Raw genomic sequence first — 22,822 nt, forward strand, 5'->3', positions numbered from 1 at the left:
ACAGAAGGGTTTCAAAAGGGTAGCTGTATTAGTCTGGACTGGAACAGCAAAGATGAGAAATCAGCGTAAAATAATGCTCCCTCCAGTCAAGAAATTTTAATATGGTCTCTTGGGAGTAAGAAGAGGGAATAGTACCATAGTTAGGAACTCTAGCCTTACATCTGTGGTTAAAATAAAAAGATGATACATTTTGAAGAAATCTGAAGACATGGTTGATTAGGACATAGAATAAATCTATTAAAGTAATTATATACTATCATAATACTGATTTTAAGAAGTTTAGAATTGGAAATCAAGACAGCGTCTTTATGATATTATATATCAATTGTGAAGAGAAAACTATGAATTTGTTTTGTAGTGACTAGGATGATTCCTTGCAATGATGCATGTATTGTATGTAACCCTCTGTACTACTCTTATTGTTCCCCACCTTCTTTCCAGCCTTGCTTTCGCCAACCTCACCCCCTTCCCTCCAGGGAATTCATGGCGACTCTTCAAGACCCTGCTGCTGACAGTTGTGGCAGCATTCTCTGACCCAGAATCCTCCAAACCGCTGCAGCTCCCTCTCGCCAGCTTCCTTTGCATGCCAGATCCTAAATTGTATTTATTTACCCCCACCTCCACCTTTTTACAAAAAAGTGGGTTTTAGCACAGGCCAACGCGCTGAATGCTCTGTGCTGCTCCCGACGCTCATAGCAACTCTTGAGTGTCGGGAGCAGCGCAGAGCATTCAGTCCGCCGACCTGTGCTAAAAACTGCCTTCATGGTTTTGTAAAAAGGGGGGGGTTATTTGGTTCATTTTATATCCCGTTCTCCCCAGCAAACTCTTTAGGAGTCCTGATACCCACAATTCTTCCAGCTCTGAAAATTGTGAGATCTTTAACATTTCTTAAATGTAAAATAGCTTTATTTTGTTACAGTAATATTTTTTTTTAATCAAATTTAAGTAAACAAAATATATGATTAAAGAAATGGAAATAATTATTTTTATCCTCCTTCCATTGCTGCAGGTACAAAACTAGGGGCGGACCTTTATACTAAAGCTTAACATGAATTAGGGCGCACTAAATGCTGTGCATCCTATTTTGTAAGTGTGGGCCATGTGGCATTTAGCGCATGCTAACATCCCTGAGTGAATGCTAAGCTTTAGTAAAAGAGCCACTTATATTATGAATCCTCCAGGTCAGGGAAGTACCTGCTGTACTTGAATGTAACTCACCTTCAGCTGTCGTTGAAAAAATGTGAGCTAAAAATCTAAATAAATACTGTGCCGAATACCATAATGAGGGGGTCTTTGGCATGGAGGAGTGGCCTAGTGGTTAGAGCAGTTGCCTGAGGTGGTGAGTTCAATTCCTACTGTAGGTCCTTGTGGCTCTTGGCAAGTCACTTAACAGTTCATTGCCCCAGGTACAAAATAAGTACCTGTCTAAAATATAAACCACACAGAAAAAGCGGTATACAAGTCCCATCCCCTTTACCCTCTTTGTTGTCTCATTGGTGTCCCTGCCGCATCACATTCCTGATCAGTGCCTTGTGGTCCCTACAAGAGGTGAATGCAGGCGGCCTCACTTTCCCACTGGCACCATTGTCTTACTGCCACGCTCCCTTTTCAAAATGCAGAGTGCCATGCAGTGTGACAGTTTACTCTAGAGACATCTCTGCTGGTGCTACACTGAGATAAATAAACTGTTAGAGACCAACCTGATTTTTTTTTTTTTTCTGAAATTTTGAAATCATGAACCCCCCCCCCCCCTCAACAATGAATTAGTTCTGTAGTCAAGCACCCCCCACCCCCCTTGAAAATGCACAACTCAGTGCTACTACGTAGGAGTCATAATCCAAAAAGCCCAGCCCTCGGGTAATGGTGTAATTGCTGTTTGCAGGTAGAATATAGGGAGATGGATGAGTCTCTTGCAAATCTTTCTGAAGATGAATATTATTCGGAAGAAGAGAGAAATGCTAAAGCAGAGAGAGAAAAGAAAGTACCTCCACCACCTCCACAACCGCCTCCAGAAGAAGAGAATGAAAGTGAACCTGAGGAGCCATCTGGTGAGTTCATTAGAGCCAAATCCAACTTCAGATGTGAGTTCATGCCTATTGGTCATGTCTATAGCAGATAGGAATCTGCATTATTCTTGCTCCTTAGATTTTTATACCTCAGCTCTTTGATTTGTGACTTGTATTGGCCTCTATGAAGATGGGATACTGGGCTAGATGGATCATTGGTCTGACTCAATAAGGCTATTATGACTGTTCTTCCAGATTTCTAAAGTTTTCTTTCATTCTCTCTGTCCCAATGGCATACCCATGGGTGGGCCTGAGTGGACCCTGGCCCACCCAGAAGCAACACGCCTATGATGTAACTGCTGGGAAATCCCCAAGGCTCGCCAGCTAAAAACTCCTGAAACTTCTTTCTCTTGCGTACCTTTAAAGAAGAGATCTTTGCCAGAAGCAAGCAACTTGACTCGCACCCTTCCGCCTGATGCAACTTCCATTTTCTGCACAGGTGGAGTATGTCAGAAGGAAGGCTGCAGGGGTTTGGGGGCCAGTGTGAGCAGTTTGTATCAGTCACGCACCTTGTTGCCAGCAAAGATCTGCTCTTCAAAAGATATGCTGTAATGGGTGAGGGGGGGGGGTAGAGGCTTGATATACCGGATCGCCCGGGTGGAAGAGGAGAGAGATAGGATTGCCTATGTGGAAGCATCATTCTGTCCATTCAACTTGTGTCCAGGCCCACCTGAAATTAGGTGTCTGGCTACGCCCCTGTTCTGTCTCCATGGCATTTACCTGATTGCATATTTTTACATCCCTTGCAGTCCAGGTGCACTTTCCCTGTATTTGTGGTGCTCCATTATTCACCACTCTGAATCCTTCCAGACTGACTAACCACCTCATAGTCTCCTGTGGTGAACAGAGGAATAGGGAGCAGAGGTGGTCAGCCTACGTAAGAATATCCTTACTGGGTCAGACGAATGGTTCATCTAACCTAGTAGCCCATCCTCATGGTGGCCAATCCAGGTCACTAGTACCTGGAAAAAACCCAAATAGTAGTAACATTCCATGCTACCGATCCAGGGCCAGCAGTTTCTTCCCCCCATGTCTGTCTCAATAGCAGACTATGGACTTTTCCTCCAGGAAAGTGTCCAACCCCACTTTACCCAGGCCATTGAGGCCCTATGTTAAATGTTTTTCTTTGATTTATTCTTGCTGTGTTAAACAATCCAGTGTGCAGTTGCAGCTTTTAACACGTTATCACATTTCAAAGACTATTAAGACTGAACAGTAAATATCATATTTTTAAAATCTAGTTGATTTTATCAGGGTTGAGTCGATTCACCAAACCTCCAACTCTACTATATACAGTAGATCTAAGAGAAATTTCATAAATTATAGAAACATAGGATATTTCTTTATATGCAGAATGAATACTAATAGACCACAAAATACATTTATTTAAAGTTTGAACAAAGAACCTTGAACACACAAGTTTAAGTATAAAATGATAAAATTTACTATATATTATAATGTTGCAAGTTTTACTTTGAAGCTGGAGTCTGAGTTAGTTCATTTTTATCAACTCCACCCCAAATTGTTTCCAAACTCCACAGCTATGTAACATACATTATGTATATAAAATCTGTATAATGAGAGAAGCAGTTTCTCCAGTGTTTGGACATGTTGGGCCCAGTTGCAGTCCTTGTAGGTACTACAGACACTAAGAAGTTTTACTGGTTTTGCCCAGTATCTATGCAGATTTCTTCTCTTGGTCAGGTGTAGAGGGGGCAGCTTTCCAGAGCAGATTGCCCCATGACCGAATGACATCACAAGAAGCGGCATGTTTCCCTGACATCATCAGTGGACCACAGCCCACTCAGAAGGTTTTTCTTTACATCCGGAACCGAACGGTAAGTTGTCAAATGTGATATAAGAATCTCAGAAATTGGCTGACAAGATCGAACTTGGAAACAAAGAATAAAATTTATCTTTATTCCCCAATCTTGCTTTGGGTTGTTAAAAACAGATGCTCAACGAGGACATGTTTTGCATGGGGCTGTTTTAGGGGTATATAAAATCCTATGAACACATACTGTACATACATAAAACCATATTAGTACAATCATGAAACCACATTGAAATATATTAAGAAAGCTAAAAACTTAAATATTCTTCACAATCTAGAAACCAAGGAATGGGCATGGATGTACTTAAAATTCGCAATTCTAGAGATGCAGTCACTTAGCCAACATCAAAAAAGTAAAATTTGGTGTGTCTGTTTGCTTTTTGAATGTTGGCTAAGTCAGTGGTTCTTCTCAACCCTCTCCTGGGGGACCCCCCCAGCCAGTCAGGTTTTCAAGATATCCCTCATGAATATGCATGAGAGAGAGTTGCATATAATGGAAGTGACAGGTATGCAAATCTCTCTCATGCATATTCATGAGGGATATCTTGAAAGCCTGACTGGCTGGAGGTCCCCCAGGACAGGGTTGAGAACCACTGGGCTAAGTGACTGTGTCTCTACAATTGTGGTGTTAAAGTATGTCTATACCTCCTCTTAATATATCTGGTTTGAATGTGGTTTCATGATTGTACTAATGTTATTATGTATTTATTTAACAGTCTTATATCCCACTTAAAACTGAAGCGGGTTACAATAATACGTAAAATCAAATAAAACCAACATAAAACAATCACTAACATATAAATTTAACATCTTTCATTTGTTATTTCTTAGTAACCAGTACCTTATATCTATTTTTAAAAAGGCTTCCACAAATAAGGATGTTTTCAGAAGTTTCTTTAAATGCTAAATGTTATCCACTGATCTCAATTGCCCAAACAGGTTGTTCCAAAAATTCACCCCCCTGCTACTGAAATTGCTTTTTTTTCTAGTGTCAGCATTTTTTACTTGTTGCGATTCATCTATGGATAACCGCATTGCTTTTCAGATTTCACAGTGCTGCGAGTGATGCCATATCATAGATTGTGATAAGTTCCAGGGCACTCCATTATGGACTGCATGAAAAATCAGCACCAATTCCTTAAATATTATCCTACTCTTAATAAGCAACCAGTGCAGCAGCAGTTAGAGCGGTAACATGCTCAAATTTACCTCCACTATAGATAAGCTGAGCAGCAGCATTTTGTACAACTTGCATTGCTTCTATACCTACCTGGAGGATGCCATCCCCAGATATAGACCATTGCAATAATCTAATTTCTGTAGTATCTTACTTTTGAACTACAATTCTGAAATCATAAGTTGATAGCATTGGTTGATAGTCTGCTTAAGAGTTGCATTTGAAAAAAAAAAGGAGGATTTAACTACAGACAAAACCTTGATCTTTCATATATAAAGTTGAGTCTAACCAAATTCCTAAGAGTTTAATTTTTCTTTTCGCTGGAATTTTCATGTCTTCAACTTCAATTTCATCTGGCCACAAAGGATCCTCTGCTCTCCCTACCAGTTTTTGATGCTGCATCCACATATTCACAGTTATCTTGCAATTAGTTCTGCCATTCGGACAAAAAAAAAAAAAAAAACCCTTAATATCGGCATATAATTGGTAACTAACATTCAGTTCCTTAAAAACAGAGATTAAAGAGTAATGCTGAAAGTGCCGAACCTTGTGGAATTCCTTTAGATATCGACATTATTTTAGACACTGATCCTTTACTCTTGACCTGAATAGATCTATCCTGGAAATAAGAAGCCAACCATTCATATAGTGAACCACTTATTCCTGTTGCCATTAATTTATTCAGCAAAATGCAACTGTCCACAGTGTCGAAAGCTGAAAACACATCTAATGACACTATCCAAAACTTTTGCTTTTTATCCAAGCTGGTGTCGGGCATCTGTTTTTAACACCCAGAGCAAAATTAGTGAGTAAAGATAAATTTTATTCTTTTGATCAGCTTGCTGTTATCATTGTTTAATTGTGATATAAAAGTCAGAAGAAAGGAGGATACTGTGTGGTGAGGGTCTATAGATGCATGTTACAACGTGCGGGAGTTTGTGAATGCAGGAAGCATTATTCAGTGGCTTATTTGTAAATCCAGCAGCAGTATGTCTGTTTTAGTAATTGTATAATATAGTGTATCGCAAACTGGATACCTCCTGAGATTTCAGGCGTGCCGTGACACTGGCGAGGAGGAGAGTCGTCCACACCGGCTGACTGCCTACAGGACATGCCTCTCACGGCGAGAGGCACGTCTTGTAGGAAGCCAGCCAGCACAGATGTCTCTCCTCACCTCCCGGATCCCTCCACTGAAGCGGGTCGCAGCCAGATGGCCTCTGTGCACTTCGGTTGCCTTCCGGCCAGGGCACTGGATTTAGTGTGCCTCCAGCCGGAAAGTTTGCGAGACACTGGTATGATAACCCTAAATATTTCAGCAAAGTCAGGCTAGAAAAAGACAGTAAAGATAAGTCTTTTTACTGTGGTCAGAGAGCCTTTCATCCACACAAGTTCCTGGAGAGACTTTTGCAAGGAGATGAAATTCCTACTCCTAACAGAGTAAGCTCCAGAACTTATCTTGGGTATGAGATCCACCTTATTAGCTGAAATGGTTCAGGAAGATTAATGGTGTCAACTTTTGAAAAGTATATTTTTTGGTTTTCATATCACTTCTTCTTTCTTCACCCCCTACTTTTGCTTGCTTTTTTCTACTCCTTCCAGCCTCTTTCTAAACCCTTGGTTGGAACACAGCACCAGTTCTGCTCCTTTGTACAGGGTGAGACAAAAAAAAAAAACCAAACAAACCCTAGAGTTTTTTTGCTGTTTTCTTAGCAACCACTTGGAATATCAACATGAAATTTTACAGCTTTATTTGTTGTTACTATCTACCTTTATGTGCCAAGTGGAATGAGATTATCTTTAAACATAGTGAAGTTGCAGACTTTTTTTTAGCTTGACCACCTAGCAATGTTTGCACTTTAAAACTTGCTCAACACACAAGGTAGGTTTTTGATGCACTATAAAACTGCCATTATTTGGGGGGAAAAGAAGGGGAGGGTACCAGCTTTACTGTTACTGATGTCACAGTGACATAGACCATTGAGGAACAATGTTGAAGGCCTATCACAAGCTCCATCCCACTGAATTCAAGGAAGCACTGCAGATAATGTAAGACAGCCTGCCACAGGGACCTGTTGTCAAGGTTGTTAAGAACTTCCCAAACACTGGCTTTTACAAAGCTGCAGTTGAGGTTTCTACCTTAGGCTGACGAGCTAATTACTTCGACATTCATAGAATTCCTATGAGCATCGGAACATTTACTTCACTGGCCTGCAGTAGAAACCTCTACCACGGCTTTGTAAATGGAGCCCAGAGTGACTGAAGGCCTTTGTTAAAGCTGGAGGTTGACATTTTGGGACAAATTCTATAAATGGCATTCCGATTGTAGGCAACAGTAGGCGTCCTACTGCTGTCTAACAAACCCGAGGCAGGCCGCTTATACTGTAGGCTTCTTTCACTAGTGCATGTAGGTGCCTAGGGACGCTTAAGCGCGTTCAAGTCTGGACGTGGGTATGGTTTCACCCGGAAATGGCCTTGGGTGAGCTTAAACGGCCCTAGGTGTGTCCCTAGGGCCACGATAGGCACCTGAAATGTAGGCCATTGAGGTGCTGGCCTGCATTTCAAATAGATGCGGCCGCTAAATGATCGCCACAAGGAAATCTTCTTGCTGTGATCAGATGAGCAGTCACGGCAGGGAACCCCCTGAACCTCACCGCAAGCTGGCCAACAGGAGGGAATGCTCACTCCCTCCCACCGCTGATCCCCACCCCCGAAAATGTCTGTGGCATCCCTCCTGCTGTGGATGCTTGCGGGAATGGAGTTTCCTTGAGCTGAGCTGAGGATTCCCTTGCCACGATCAGCTCAGCGGCAACACAATTCTCTAACCGGTGACATGGACGCCAGTTACAGTATCAGGAAGGTTAGACGATTCTGTATAAGATGCCGGTGTGCGATTCTCAGCTGTCGCATACAGAATCGGGCCCTTTGAGCGTTCACAGAGACTTCAAAATTCTGACATATTGTTAATTTTATTATTTGAATGACGTCGTTTTACTGCATTTTAGCTAAATTGTTAGGTAGCAAAGCTAAAATGTCAGTAACATCAACATAGCTTAAGATAATTAAATATTATTTAAAGTAATATGTAAGCTTAAGATAATTAAATATTATTTAAAGTAATATGTAAGTATGATGACTGAATAAGTAAATAAAATTTCTTGTTGAAATTCAAATGGCAAAAAACTCTAGGAGGTCACCTTTTCTGTGTGGTCCATTAGCGTAACACACTGGAGGTACATATTCTTTCCTGTAAGATCAAAATACAGGAAGTGCTAGTATCCAACTTCTAAACTTCTTGTCCTACAGGATGCATCTTCCACACTAGGTGATCTAACAAAACATGACTTAAAAAAAAAGAAGACAAGAAAAATAAGAGAGAAAAAAGCTAAGCAAAAGAGCGACGAATAAAATATAAAGCTAGAAGCAAGAAGAACACTTTTCAGTCTCCTAGAATATTTTGACTGGCACCTAAGTTTTCCAAAATGTTCACACTGTGGCATGATCCTTTCTGTAAGACTGCAGGATGGCTCTCTCGAGCACTCATCTGTCCTGTTTGTTACTGCAGTTGCAGTTGTGGTTGGATAACCCCAAGATTCAGTTGACGTTTGAGGCTACTCTTCAGCAACTGGAAGCGCCATACAACAGTAGGTTCATTTTCTTTCCTTTTCTCTGTGCAAGTTAATGCTTTGTGGGAGGTTGCAGTGGGAAAATGGGGTAATTCTTTAAGGAGCTGCTTGGTTTCATGGGTCAGAAAGGCACATAAATAGCCTCTTCTAGTGCAATAGGCACATTATTCTTGAACATATGGATTGTGCCACTCTGATCTGCTCCGCCTCCCCTCACTGGACTATCCTGTAATTCCTCAGTTTTACTCTTTACATGTGAGATGGTAGGAGTCTGTTGCGCTCATGTTTATTTTTCTTTAATTTTGGGGTTTTTGTTTGTTTTTTTTTAATCCTGTTGTGTGTCTTTTTTATGCTACAGAGGCTCCCAGACTCGGGAAGTCTCTGACTGCTAGACAACAGACTCTGAGGGCAGAGGTCTGTAGTCCCAAGAGCTCAGGGCCTGTTCCCTTGGCAGCAAGGTTCGCTCCAGATTTTGTCCACAGAGAGCTTCAGTGCAGGCTGAGTGGCCCTGTGGCAGTTTTTCACCAGGATCAGGTGCTGACTGCATTTCCTCCCCCTCCCCCCCCCCCATCTGCATACAAGTTCCAGTTGGGGTTTGAGGTCTCAGTCTGGCCGCTAGAACTGAGAAACAGTCTGAAGAAGCAAGCTATCTGGGTTTCCAGGCTTGTCTGAGGCAGAGGTTCTCTGGCTGCAGTTTGTCTAAGTAGCTGTCGGTACCAGCATGGCATAGTGAGTGCAGGCTGTTAGAGCCTGTGAGAAAAATCGGGGTGAGGGGGGGGGGGGAGTCTCCAAAAGTGATTTCTTTAGCATCTCTCTCTAGACCGGCACAGATGGATGGGTGAAGGAATAGCTTATTGCAGGAGACTGTGAACCAGAAAGATTAAGGTTCAAATTCCACTTGCATTCTTTGTGACCTTGGGCAAGCTGCTTAACCCTCTTTTGCCTCGGGTAGAAACATAGATTGTGAGCCCTCTAGGCACAGCAAAATACTGTACATGAATGTAAATCGCATTTTGTGAAATATTAACAAAATAAATAAATCTTGCAAAGTTGAAGTGCCATAGGCATGTGAATATGTAATTTATCTTGTGTATTTATAGGTGATACTGTGCTTGTGCATAGAATACACAGTTATCTGGAAAGACATGGCTTAATTAACTTTGGAATCTACAAGAGGGTCAAACCTTTGCCAAGTAAGTACTTTGACACAATGATTTTGGATCAGTCTTTGTGTTAAATGCTGGGATCACAGCACAAGGGTTTACGAGGCTTTGCTAGTTAGTACAGTATATCTCAGTGGTCTCAAACTCGCAGCCCGCCAGGTACTATTTTGAGGCCCTCGGTATGTTACCATTGAGTGCTTTGCTGCATCTTTCTGCATGTTGCACTACTTTCAGCTGTGTATAGCTGAAATGATCAGAAGCAATTAAGGAAAGATTTATAAAGTTTACAAGTTTTACCTCATGCAAAGTTGTCATTTCTTTAATAAGACATTAACTATTTTTTCTGCGGCTCTACAAATCCAAATTGTGGCCCTGCAAAGGGTTTGAGTTTGAGACCCCTGGTATATCTGAATATTCAGGAGACATTTGACAATACCCCTCATGAGAAACTCTTCAGGAAATTAGAAAGTCATGGGAAAGGAGGCAGTGGACTAAATGACAAGAAAAAGAGTAGAATTAAATCGACAGTTTTCCAAATACTACCACTATATGTTAAAACATGTAAAAGACAAACCCTGCTCAATAGAACTTACAATCTTAGGCTATTCAGGTAGGGTTCCCTGAATGGAAGGGTCTTAATACTCAATATAGCTTGCAGGTCCTCTGCTTTCAGGCGGACTTTTTGGGACACCAAGCCGCAAAATGGTATAAATTATTATATGGATTTTTAAATTAAAAAAAAGAAAACTGGACTTGGGATATTTGGAGTATTGAGATTGGACAGACGATTTCTGCATCTCAATGGCAACGATTTTGGTCCTGGAGATTAAGGTCTACAAAATCAGCATCTATGAGTCAAACGTGGATGTTTTTGTTACATCGAGTTTTATGGACCCCTACACGTTTACAAAAATTAGATAGCACTAGATCCAATAGATGCTGGCATTGTAGATTAGAAGTTGGGACGTTAGATCATTTGATTTTTTTTTTTTTTTTTGTCCCTGTATAAATGCTTTCTGGCCCCAAATTAATAAATTATTAGAAAATCATGTAGGACTCTCATATGCCACTATATTATTTGGTACAGCAATGAGAACTCAGAGTCCGATTTCTGCAAATAATAACAAGTCATTATTAATATTGACAGGGGTCGCCATGCAACAAATTACTCAAAATTGGAAAGGTTATACTAAATTAAATTATACATTTTGGTGGCATTCAGTTTGTCACATATATAAGATGGAAAAGATGATAGCGTTACAACAAGGGAATATTCATAATTTTAAGAAAATATGGGGGCCATTGACTAATTACTCTAATGATCAGATATCATGGGTAATATATATGTGGGGTTGGGTTGGGGTGGGAATGTTTATCATATGGAATAGGATTATTGGAAAAAAGGGGGGATTTATTATATTATATAGGAATATTTGAATGTAAATACAAGTGATATATGAAAATTGTTTTAATATGTGTAATTCACTTGATGTAAGATTTAAAAATGAATAAAGAATTATTAAAAAAAAAAAAAGAACTTACAATCTTAAAAAAAATATGTTGAGTGTTCTGATTTAGGACCTGTAATGTGTTAACATATTTATAAATGATCTGGAATCAGGTGAACAAATTTGCAGATGACACACAATTATTTAGATTTTATAGCAGTTAAAACAGCAGAGAAATTGTGTGACTAGATATGTAAAGCTCAGATGAAATTTAGGAGGCGCATTATCAACATAGGTTACTGAAACGTTGCTTTAGCACGGCATCCCATTTTAAGCAGCAAGACCCTTTGCTAAAATAAGCCCACTTAACAGTATCCCACACTGATAACTTCCCTCCTTTATTGTGGTCAAGTGATGCACATAGGGGAAAATGAATCCAGACTTGATTCTGAGTTAGGAGTCGAAATCAAAACATTTTCAGGCTGGTGTGACACGGCTGCTCAACAAGCAATTAAAATATTAGGAATTATTTGAAAAGGAATTGAGAGCAAAACTGCAAATATTAGGCCTTTGTGCAAGTCTCTGGTGCATCTGTACCTTGAGTACTGGGTGCAGTTCTGATCACCCTCATCTCAAAAAGGATAAAGTGCAACTAGAAAAGTTTCAGAGAAGGGTGATGAAAATAATTAAGAGGATGGAACCCCCCTTCCCTTATGAAGAAAGGGTAAATAAGGAGCGACATTGCTATGCTTTGAGTTCAATGAATTTCTACGGGCAAACGTCATAAATTTTCACCCCTTCCATACCGTGTCCTCTTCATTGATCCCCCAACTTTGAAGAGTAAAACAATCTAGCATCTTTGAAGAGTAAAACAATCTAGCATCTTTAAAGTAACCTTACTCTAGTGGCTTAGTAAGAAAGGGCAAACCACCATGTGCACCATTTTAATGGGAGCACCAGCTCCTCTCTCGCCCTCCCCCACCCCTGGTACCTCTTTGGTTCTTTCCTAGCGTGAGCAGCATCTGAGGCTGGCATGGGCAGCAGTGTGAAGATGCTGCTTGTGAGAGGAAGGGAAGGCATGAGGGGGGGAGCAGGAGACACCACGCCCCTCACTATGACACTGCCTGGCTTCATAACAAATTTGTGCGCTGTTCAAAGTTTATGGGGTTGGGGGAGAAAAAAGGCCACAGAGACAGAAATACCATCACCTTCTGTATTGGCAATTTCTTGAAAAGGCATTTTATAAATACTACAGTGTTCCCCCGGTCATTCGCAGTTCGTGTTCCCGATCATTCGTGGTATTCTCCGACCGGGACTTCCTGTGCTAAAGTCGGGCTTCACCAATCAGGAGCTGCATGTCAAAGCAGCTCCTGATTGGTGAAGCCTGACTTTAGTGCAGGAAGAGGCGGTCGGAGCATACTGCGAATGATTTCCTTCACTCGCCCGCACTCCAGCTACCCTCTCCTGCCTCCCCAGGCGAAAAACCGTATTTGCGTTTTTTTGATATTTGCGGGGGTTCCTAGAATGGAACCCCCATGAATATTGGGGGAGTATTGTATTTGAAATTACACTAGTGTGATCTGAAAAATCTCTTTGAGTCAAGGCTAAAACCCATAGGATTATGAAACATATTTCTTTGGTGGTGCGGTTTACACTAGCTGTAATTATTACTGCATACACCCCTGAAAAAGGGAGCTACAGGGCCTCGGAAAATATTGCTCAGTAAATCTACGTTCTGCTGAGAGCTGAACTCAGTCTTCCAGCCTCCAAGAACATCACACTGTATTCTTTTCCTTCCCTCTGGAAGTGGTGCTGGCATGTAGAGTTACAGATGCACATAAATCCTTGGGTTGCATTTTCCTGAGGCAGTTGTCACATTTATTCCATATTCTGTTTTTCTGAACTATAATGTAATGACAGCCCACTAATATGTCAGATCTTTATTACATGTGTGGGTTGTTTGTTTTTTTTAAATTATTTTGATGACTTTGGACAGTGGTGTTTCACCATTGATACATCTGAATGTAATATTTTCATGTTTATTCTCTAGCAAAGAAAACTGGCAAGGTGATTATCATCGGCTCTGGAGTCTCTGGCTTGGCAGCAGCACGCCAGTTGCAAAGTTTTGGAATGGACGTCACCCTTCTGGAGGCTCGGGTATACGGCTGCTGTTTTGTTTACCCATTGACAGTATGAATATGTGTGCAACAGTATTAGCCATTGTGCTGGACTAGGATTTGTTGCCTTTGCAAGTTATAGCTAGCCACAAGTTGTGATAACTAAGCTAAGAATTTTTTTCTTGGGTCAGTGTACATTTATGTATAATGGATCTGGAGCCAGATATTCTAAACCTGTAGAGACTCTCTTCCTTTTTTTCTTGGCCGTCACTAAATCAATTCATGTTTCTTGCATTTTATCCCCATTTCTCAAGCGTGAGGGTTGTGTAAAGTGTGTTTTGGTTTGGATAAGAGAAGATGGGTCAGAATGTGGTTGAGGTTCAATCTTTGGGGTAAAGTAAAAAGCACTTATTGTATAAAACAAGCATGCATAAAACCACAATAGCATAAAACTCCAGTGTACATCAGCATATAATAAAGGATAAACAAAAGTCCATTAACAAATTATGCCCGGAAAAAGGTCACATTCCCAATATGTTTTTGGCTTGATATCTACTTCAAGGAACTTTAACTTAAATCTCACATGCTGTACTGCTGAAAATCTTGTGGGAGCTACTTTTAAGTGTTTTAAAGTGGTTAACTGCTATGCTTTTAAGTGGCGTTGTGAGATTTTATACCTTCCGTATGTTCTGCTATCATCAAGATGGGTACATTGTGTATATTGCATTTCATTAGTGATTTCTATTCCGCCATTATCTTGCAGTTCAAGGCGGATTACATAAGAGTTGTCATGAAATTAGGTAATACATGATGGGTATATCTTTTCTTAAGGGCTCTCCTAGTCTGGAGGTTTATCATCAGCTGCCCTGATAAGTCCCCTAAAGTAGGTATCAACATATTGGATACTTGATCCTTTACTGGGTTTCTATGAATTATTAATGAACTTTTTATCCTTTATTATGTTGGAGTTTTATGCTGCTATGTTTTTATGTACACTTGTTCTATACAGCAAAAGCCTTTTACCTTGCTAGTTCAGTTTTATTATCATAACATAAGAATTTATATACTGTTTCTACCAGCAAAAGTGATTCAAGGCAGTTTACAAAAAATTAAATGCTAACATACAATACTAATCAGTACAATCATAAAAGTCAAGTTTTTAAAAATCCTGACTACAAAAAAATCTGTTACAATCAAAACAGTATAAAATATCAATTATAAAACCAAAACATTTAAAAAAATCAAATTATAAAAAGCCAGGTTTTAAGTAGTTTTCTAAAAATAAGATAATTTGATTCAATGCATATCTCAAATGGTAACAAGTTCCACATTTTTGGTATAATAGTTTGAAACAATTTCTTAAAATAACCAGAGTAGAAAGGAGGAAAATTTCAATTGATATAAACTTGTCGTGAGGAGCATTTCTGTGGTCTAAGCAATAAGGATTCAACAAGATAGGAAGGACATAGACAATCTTGAGAACTAAATGTAGTTTAAATTAAAATCCATTCTCCAATGGCCAACCAATACAAGGAAAGAAGAAAAAATGTTGCCCTATCACAGGGATTTCCCAAATTTGTCCTGGGGGAATCCCAGCCGGTTAGGTTTTTAGGATATCCACAATGAATATGCATACATTTCCTCCTTGGCACGCAAATCTGTCTAATAGATACTCAATGTGAATATCCTGAAAACCCAAGTGACTTGAGGTTCCCCCAGGACAAATTGGGGAATCGCTGCCCTATCATATGTACTTTCATATAGAATAATCCTTGTCATAATAATTTGGAGCAACTGAATCCATCTAACATCTTCTTTGGAAGACCTGTATTACACCATTTACAATTGATTGACTTATTTATTTATTGACTTGTTTTGTTTTTTGACTTCTTTATTGTCTTGCTCATTTTGTTATTGACTGATCTATGAACCTACTTTCTAATGGTGGTCAGTGGCAGAGTCAAACATGCTGGGATTAATGGGTAGGTTGAGGCAGCAGCTGATTGGATGGGGAAGGCAGTGATTGGAGTGGTGATTGGAGCTAGGTCAATGATGGTTATAGGAAGAGTTTTCCTGCACACAGAGTATATCATTTTGTCTCTTAACCAGGACCGTGTTGGAGGACGAGTAGCTACGTTTCGGAAAGGGAATTACGTTGCTGATCTAGGAGCCATGGTGGTCACTGGGCTTGGTAAGTCTGAAATCATTTCTGCAACTGACAAGAAATGTTCCATGTACTTTTGGATGCTGGTGAGCTGCTCGTAGTTATGTCTGACAGGAATGAAGTGGGATAACGTGTTGTGGGAGATCCTGTTAGTCCACTTTAAAGGGAATAAATAGAAATAAAAGAGTGGAAAATAAGGCGACACCTTTTTAATTGGACTAATTTAATACGTTTTTTGCAAGCTTTCAAAAGCCACGTCATCCTCTTCGGGAATGAAGCTGGATCAATTGTACAAGGTTAAACTAGAATAAAACAAGTATAGAAAGTCTGATATTTCTATTTGTACACATGTACAGGAGCGACAGTCTTGTACAGTGAATTCCAAATACCACAGCTCCTTCCCACTGCTGTTGGCTTCTGGTGGTGTACCTACTCTACTATAGCATGTGCCATCTGTTTCTGGGTTTTAGCAGAATATCTGCTGCTCCCATCAGGGTACAAAAACCTAAATTTTGAATGTGGAGCCATGGCAGGACGCCCTCCCCCCACCTCACTACACTAAAATAGTACGTACATTACAAATATTGCTCTGTCATTGCTACGACGAGTGAGGTGATTAAATTTGCGGACGATACAAAGTTATTCAGAGTAGTGAAGACACAGGGGGATTGCGAAGATCTGCAATGTGACATAATCAGGCTCAAAAATGGGCATCGACATGACAAATGAGGTTCAAAGTGGGTAAGTGTAAAGTGATGCATGTCGGTAACAAAAATCTCATGCATGAATACAGGATGTCCAGGGCTGTACTTGGAGACACCTCCCAGGAAAGAGACTTGGAAGTTCTTGCAATGGCGGTGAAAAGGGCAAACAGAATACTAGGAATGAAAAAGAAGGGGATCACGAACAGATCGGAGGTTATCATGCCTCTGTACCGGGCCATGGTGCGCCCTTACCTGAAGTATTGCATCCAGCACTGATCGCCGTACATGAAGAAGGACACGGTACAACTCGAAAGGGTCCAGAGAAGAGCAACTAAAATGGTTAAGGGGCTGGAGGAGTTGCCGTACAGCGAGAGATTAGAGAAACTGGGCCTCGTCTCCCTTGAAAAGAGGAGATTGAGAGGGGACATGATCAAAACATAGTAGATAAAGACAGATTGTTCACCCTCTCCAAGGAAGGGAGAAGGAGAGGGCACTCTCTAAAGTTGAAAGGGGATAGATTCCGTACGAACGTAAGGAAGTTCTTCTTCACCCAGAAAGTGGTAGAAAACTGGAACGCTCTTCTGGAGTCTGTCGTAGGGGAAAACACCCTCCAAGGATTCAAGACTCAGTTGGACAAGTTCCTGCTCAACTGGAAAGTACGCAGGTGAAGCTGGGCTCATTTAGAGCACTGGGCTTTGACCTAGAGGCCACCGCGTGAGCGGACTGCTGGGCATGATGGACCACTGGTCTGACCCAGCAGCGGCAATTCTTATGTTCTTATGTACAGTTCAAGGCAGGGTTACGTCTGTACCTCAAAGAGCTTACATTCTGTACATAGGGATGGTGCAAAATTATTGAGTAGAGGTGGGATCTCTGTGTTTTAGCTAATATTAATCTGCTGCTTCAGTTATGCTGCCAGACCCTCCTCATTCTCCTTAATAGAAGAGAGCAGAGAACTGGTTGGTCCCTATGCCCGCTTCCACTACACACACCGCATCCCTCTCTTTTTTTGATATGTAGAGTTTCTGCTCCCCCCCTGCCAGTTTCTTCTCACCTGACTTGACCATTGTGTGTTCTTTTTCAGGTGGGAACCCAATGGCTGTAATCAGTAAACAGGTGAATATGGAGCTAGCCAAGATCAAGCAGAAGTGCCCACTTTATGAGGCAAATGGCCAAGCTGTAAGTACCTCAGACGTGACATTGGACAACGATTCTGACATACTAGTATTAATTGCTTTGGAGCCAAGTGATTGCTCGAACAAGAGTGCTAAGAAGGCACAGCAGGACAGATGCTGCACAATTTGAAACCATTAGGAATTTTTTTTTTAAGCTACAGTTCAACAAAGCAAACTAATTTTCTTTTCTTTTAGGCTGTTTGTTTTTTAACTGTTGAATTATAGTATTGATAGGATACATAACTTAGAAATTGCTGAATTTTAACTAAAGTTCTTTCCACTTAAAAGACTTGTTTTTATTACAGTACTCCCCCGATATTCACGGGGGTTCCATTTTAGGAACCCCCGCGAATCTTTATAAACCGCGAATATTGTTTTTCATGGGGGAGACTGGAGAGGGCAGCGGGAGAGGCAGGAGAGAGCAGCCGGAGTGCCGGCGAGTGAAGGAAATCACTCGCAGTATGCTCTGACCGCCTCTTCCTGCACTAAAGTCGGGCCTTACCAATCAGGAGCTGCATGTACTTTTGGGATTATTTTCGTGTTTCCATTTTTCTCCATCTCACTTCCCTGCTCTTCATCCTTTTCCTTGTCTTCCGCTTTTTATTTAAGGATAACCTGATGTTTACAGCAGTGGGTTGAGAAGCAGAGGCCTGGGTTCTCAAATCCCACTTCTACTACTACTAATTATTTCTATAGCACTACCAGGCATACGCAGTGCTGTGCAGAGTCACGAAGAAGACAGTCCCTACTTGAATGAGCTTACAATCTAAACATACAAGACAAACAAATAGGATGACATGGATACAGTTAAGGGGAATGGTTAATTGCTGGTTTGTTGATGGGCAGTGAGGAATGGGGTTATGAACTGAAGGCTATATCAAAGGAAGGAGCGTGGCGGACAAACTCAGGTAGTTTATTCTAGGCATAGGGGGCAGCTAGATCAAAGGAACCAAAGCCTGGAATTGGCAGTGGAGGAGAAGGATAAAGCTAAGAGCAGCTGATCGGAGGAATGGAGTTCTCTAGGAGGTATATAAGGAGAGAGGAGAGATATTGAGAGGCAGCAGAATGAACACACTTGTAAGTCAGCAATAGGAGCTTGAACTATATGCAAAGGTAGATAGGGAGCCAGTGAAGTGATTCAAGGAGAGAAGTGACATGAGTGTAGCGAGGTTGGTAGAAAATGAGTCATGCAGCAAAGTTTTGCACATATTGCAGGGGGGGAGAGACAGCACTGGGGGAAATTAGTTAGTTAGATATGGATTTGATGGAATTCCTGATGGTTCAGGCTTTCTTTTGTTAACTGCTTTGAACTCTAGTTGGTATTATGTGGTTTACAATTTTTTTTTAATGTAAAGTACAGAGCACCCACAAGACTAGCCATCAGCGTATGTGTGTCTAGTACAGTGGGGTGCATTGTTTTAATGCATGGTTCAGCTAAGCAGTTTCTTGATTTGAATAGCAATGGTTTTCTTTTCGACTTGTTTGCAATACTGTACATTGCCAAAGTTTCCCAATGTCCCTATCGAGATGATCAAAGGTTTGACACTACCCTATTTCCAACCTGCAGAATAAATGATACATGAGTTGAGAAATAGATGTGTTAAAACATTTGTTCTCAAAATTCACCACTTAGCTATTTGTAAGTTACTAAGTTCCATTCTTTATCATCCCTCGAATTGCTCAACATGCAAGTCGTGTGATCCTGGTGGTTCCAGATTGGCCCAGGCACCCATGGTATGCAGATCTGGTTTGTCTTCTCGTGGCGGATCCTCTTCTGCTGCCCCTCTCATCCAACCTTTTGACTCGGGGGGCCTTGTGTCTTACGGCTTGGCTTTTGAAAGAAAACGCCTAAGTAAGAAAAGTTATTCAAATAAGGTGATCTCCACCTTCTTGGGTTCTCAAAGACTTTCCACCTCTTGAGCCTATGTGTGAGTTTGGAGTCTTTTGAGGAGTGGTGTTCCGCGTGTGGTGTGATTTCTTTTCTTGCTTTGCCTGGACAGAGGCCTAGCCTGGTCCTCCCTCCAGTTTCAGCTTGCGGCTTTGTCTTCTTTTCACGGCTTGTTGCATAGTTGGCGTTTGGCCTCTTCTCCGGATGTGGTTCGTTTTTTAAGAGCGGCAAAATTACTCCGGCCCCCAGTGCATCCTTTGGTTCCAGCCTGGAATCTCAATCTGGTGCTCTTGATGCTTGTTCAGCCTCCTTTTGAGCCTCTGGGCTCGTGTATGTTGAAGGACCTTACTCTTAAGGCGGTGGCCGTTACTTCCGTGAGACGCATTTCCGAACTGCAAGCTTTTTCATGTGGGCCTCCCTTCCTGGAGTTTTCTAGGGAGCAGATCGTGCTGCGGCTCCCTAGAAAGGTGGTTTCATCTTTTCATGTCAACCAGTTTGTTTTCCTCCCAGATTTGGAAGTCAGAAGGGCTCTTTGGAGCAGAGGTAGTTGCGCAAATTGGATGTCCATAGGGTCCTTCACGCTTATCTTCAGCGGACCCAGGAGTTCCATCAGTCAGATCACCTTTTTGTCCGTTTAACTGGTCCTTGTAAAGGGGACATGCTTTCAAGGCTACCATTGCGCGTTGGATCAAGGATGCTATCGCTTCAGTGTACCTTCTTCAGAAGAAGCCTGTTCCAGATTTTCTCAAAGCTCATTCCATTCTGGAGTAGGCAATTTTTGGGGCTGAGTCTTCTCTTTTGCCTCTGGTGGATATCTGCAAGGTGGCTGTTTGGTCTTCTTTCCATTCCTTTGTTCATCATTACCATGTGGATGTTCAGGCGCGTCAGGATGTGGTGTTTGACGAGCGTGTTCTTGTGGCGGCCATTGATGGGTACTGCTTTGGTACCTCCCATCAGTTCTGTGCCAGTCTGGAGGGACAAAGAAAGAAAATTAGCCGGTAAGAACCTAATTTCTCCCTTTTTATCGGCCCTCCAGACCGGCATAGATCCCGCCCTATTGTGGGGGGGTTTTTTTGGGGGGGGTTTCCCAATTGTTTTTTATTTGGTGTATTGCGCAAAGAGGTTTTTTTTTGTTTTTTTTCTTCTGTGGTGTCTTTTTGTGTGGGTTGTTAGGGGAGATTAAAAGAATAGCTGTATTTGGTTCGCCTGGCATAGCTGGCAAGCTGTTGGGACGTTTTGTGAAAGTTCTTATTCTAATCAATATCCAGCAGTATTTCTGTTAGTTGCTCTTTTCCTTCTGGGAGTGATGTTGCTGTTTATTGTTTACAGTTATTATTTTCTTAGTTCTGCTTGGCTATTCATCAGACTGATTGTACTTGGGACTGCACTGCCCACTTATACTACAACCAAAAGTTAGTGTCTCAGTCTCCACCTGCTGGTAAAAGTGTGTTATAAACCATCAGTTCTGTACCGGTCTGGAGGGACAAAGAAAGAAAATTAGCCGGTAAGAATTTCTCCATTCTATACTGAGGAAAGAGGCATTAGCTCCTGAAAACAAGGGCAAGAAATATAATAACTTGACCCAATAAAAAAGTTATCATCTTATACATTTTCAGGAGATTTTAGTTACCCATGGCATCTAGTCTGATCCTTTAGAAAGGAGTTAAAAATGTACCTTCCTTCCCCTTTTTATGAGGAGGAATTACAGGCCTGGGTTTGTTTTTTTATGGAGATATTGTTTGGTCAGTGCCTTTTGTTTTGTGTTATGTTTTCTTTCTTATGAGTTTTTCTTGATAGTTTTTTTACACCATCTCAAAAGATTCAGGAATGTATTATAAATATGTTATGTGTTATAACTACTATATTAATCATTATTTCTGTGCTCATGGGCTACAACAATAAAGGTCCTTCCTTTTTTGCACATCACATGAACACATACAAGCACACCTCTGACTATCTTTCTGTTTGCATGCAGGAGGGTTTAGGCTGTACAGTTGTGATTTCATGGTCTACTGCACTACACATTCTGTGATCAGATTAGCATGACTGAAAATTGTATTTGATAAGTCTGTTCCACTTTGAGTTTCAGGTTCCTAAAGAGAAAGACGAAATGGTCGAGCAGGAGTTCAATCGTCTTCTGGAAGCCACCTCCTACCTCAGTCATCAGCTGGACTTCAATATACTCAACAATAAGCCGGTGTCTCTCGGCCAAGCCTTGGAAGTAGTCATCCAGTGAGTGTACTTTTATGAAGCATTATATAATTCTGAGGCAGCATAAGAACATAAGAATTGCCATACTGAGACTGAACAAAAGTCCATCGAGCCTAATATCCTTTTTCCAACAGTGGCCAACCCAGATCCTGAGTACCTAGCAGAAGCCCAGAGTAGCAACATTCCAGAGCTGAGATTGTGATGTCATAATGTCTCATTCCACTAATGCCTAAGAGCCAACTGCATCAATGGTGTCACAATGACTTGATTGACCTACACTTGGCTCACATAAGAACTTAAGAGCTGCCATACTGGGATAGACCAAAGGTCTATCAAGCCCAGTATCCTGTTTCCAACAGTGGCCAACCCAGATCCTGAGTACCTAGCAGAAGCCCAGAGTAGCAACATTCCAGAGCTGAGATTGTGATGTCATAATGTCTCATTCCACTAATGCCTAAGAGCCAACTGCATCAATGGTGTCACAATGACTTGATTGACCTACACTTGGCTCACATAAGAACTTAAGAGCTGCCATACTGGGATAGACCAAAGGTCTATCAAGCCCAGTATCCTGTTTCCAACAGTGGCCAACCCAGATCCTGAGTACCTAGCGGAAATCCAAAGAGTAGCAACATTGCAGAGCTAAGATTGTGATGTCATAATTCCCCATTCAACCAATGCCTAAGAGCCAACTGCATCAGTGATGTCACAATGGCTTGATTATCCTATACTTGGCTCACATAAGAACATAAGAGCTGTCGTAGTGGGACAGATACCTTGGCCAACCCAGGTCCCAAGTACCTATGCCTGTCTTACCTTTCAGCGGGCTACAAAAGACTCCTATTGTAACCTTTTATTATTAGTTTGATTGCTGCCATGGAACCTTTGCGTTTTGGTTGGTTGGGTCATAAGGCACCAATGTTTCAAAATGATCGGGGGGTGTCGAGCACAATACAGTTTATCGCTCTGGATACAATAAAGGAATTCACTCAATATTTGGCATGCTCATCACTTGCAAGTTAGGTAATGAGTTGGGATAACAAGCCTACCCCCTTTAGGGTTGTTTATAACACAGGTTCAATTATATTGTGTCCACATTGATGCGGGGTGCTAGAGGACCTGTGGGCTCCACATTTTAAGTCTTCTCTGGAGTTTTCTTGCCTTATAATCTCTTTTTTGCATAAGCTTTTTATTTTATCAGGTTTCTTTATGCTCCAAGCTGGTTGTCTCTTCAAAGCTGATGAGACAAGTG

At 41.2% G+C, this 22,822-nt stretch overlaps 1 protein-coding gene across 5 annotated transcripts in view; it reads left to right on the plus strand.

Annotated features, from left to right (window-relative positions):
* KDM1A (lysine demethylase 1A) overlaps positions 1 to 22,822 on the plus strand; it is a 58,759-nt gene that overhangs the window by 2,549 nt on the left and 33,388 nt on the right. The window contains exons 2-9 of one of the 5 annotated variants that reach the window (XM_033954915.1): positions 1,883 to 2,048; positions 3,753 to 3,904; positions 8,640 to 8,718; positions 9,801 to 9,893; positions 13,362 to 13,468; positions 15,538 to 15,619; positions 17,381 to 17,475; positions 21,443 to 21,591. In XM_033954915.1, coding sequence (XP_033810806.1) covers positions 1,883 to 2,048; positions 3,753 to 3,904; positions 8,640 to 8,718; positions 9,801 to 9,893; positions 13,362 to 13,468; positions 15,538 to 15,619; positions 17,381 to 17,475; positions 21,443 to 21,591 — 923 coding nt within the window. The remainder of the gene's footprint in view (positions 1 to 1,882; positions 2,049 to 3,752; positions 3,905 to 8,639; positions 8,719 to 9,800; positions 9,894 to 13,361; positions 13,469 to 15,537; positions 15,620 to 17,380; positions 17,476 to 21,442; positions 21,592 to 22,822) is intronic. The other 4 variants (XM_033954916.1, XM_033954917.1, XM_033954920.1 and 1 more) reach the window with 4 other exon arrangements.

This window comes from Geotrypetes seraphini, chromosome 8, assembly GCF_902459505.1.
Source record: "Geotrypetes seraphini chromosome 8, aGeoSer1.1, whole genome shotgun sequence".
NCBI classification, from domain to species: Eukaryota; Metazoa; Chordata; class Amphibia; order Gymnophiona; family Dermophiidae; genus Geotrypetes; species Geotrypetes seraphini.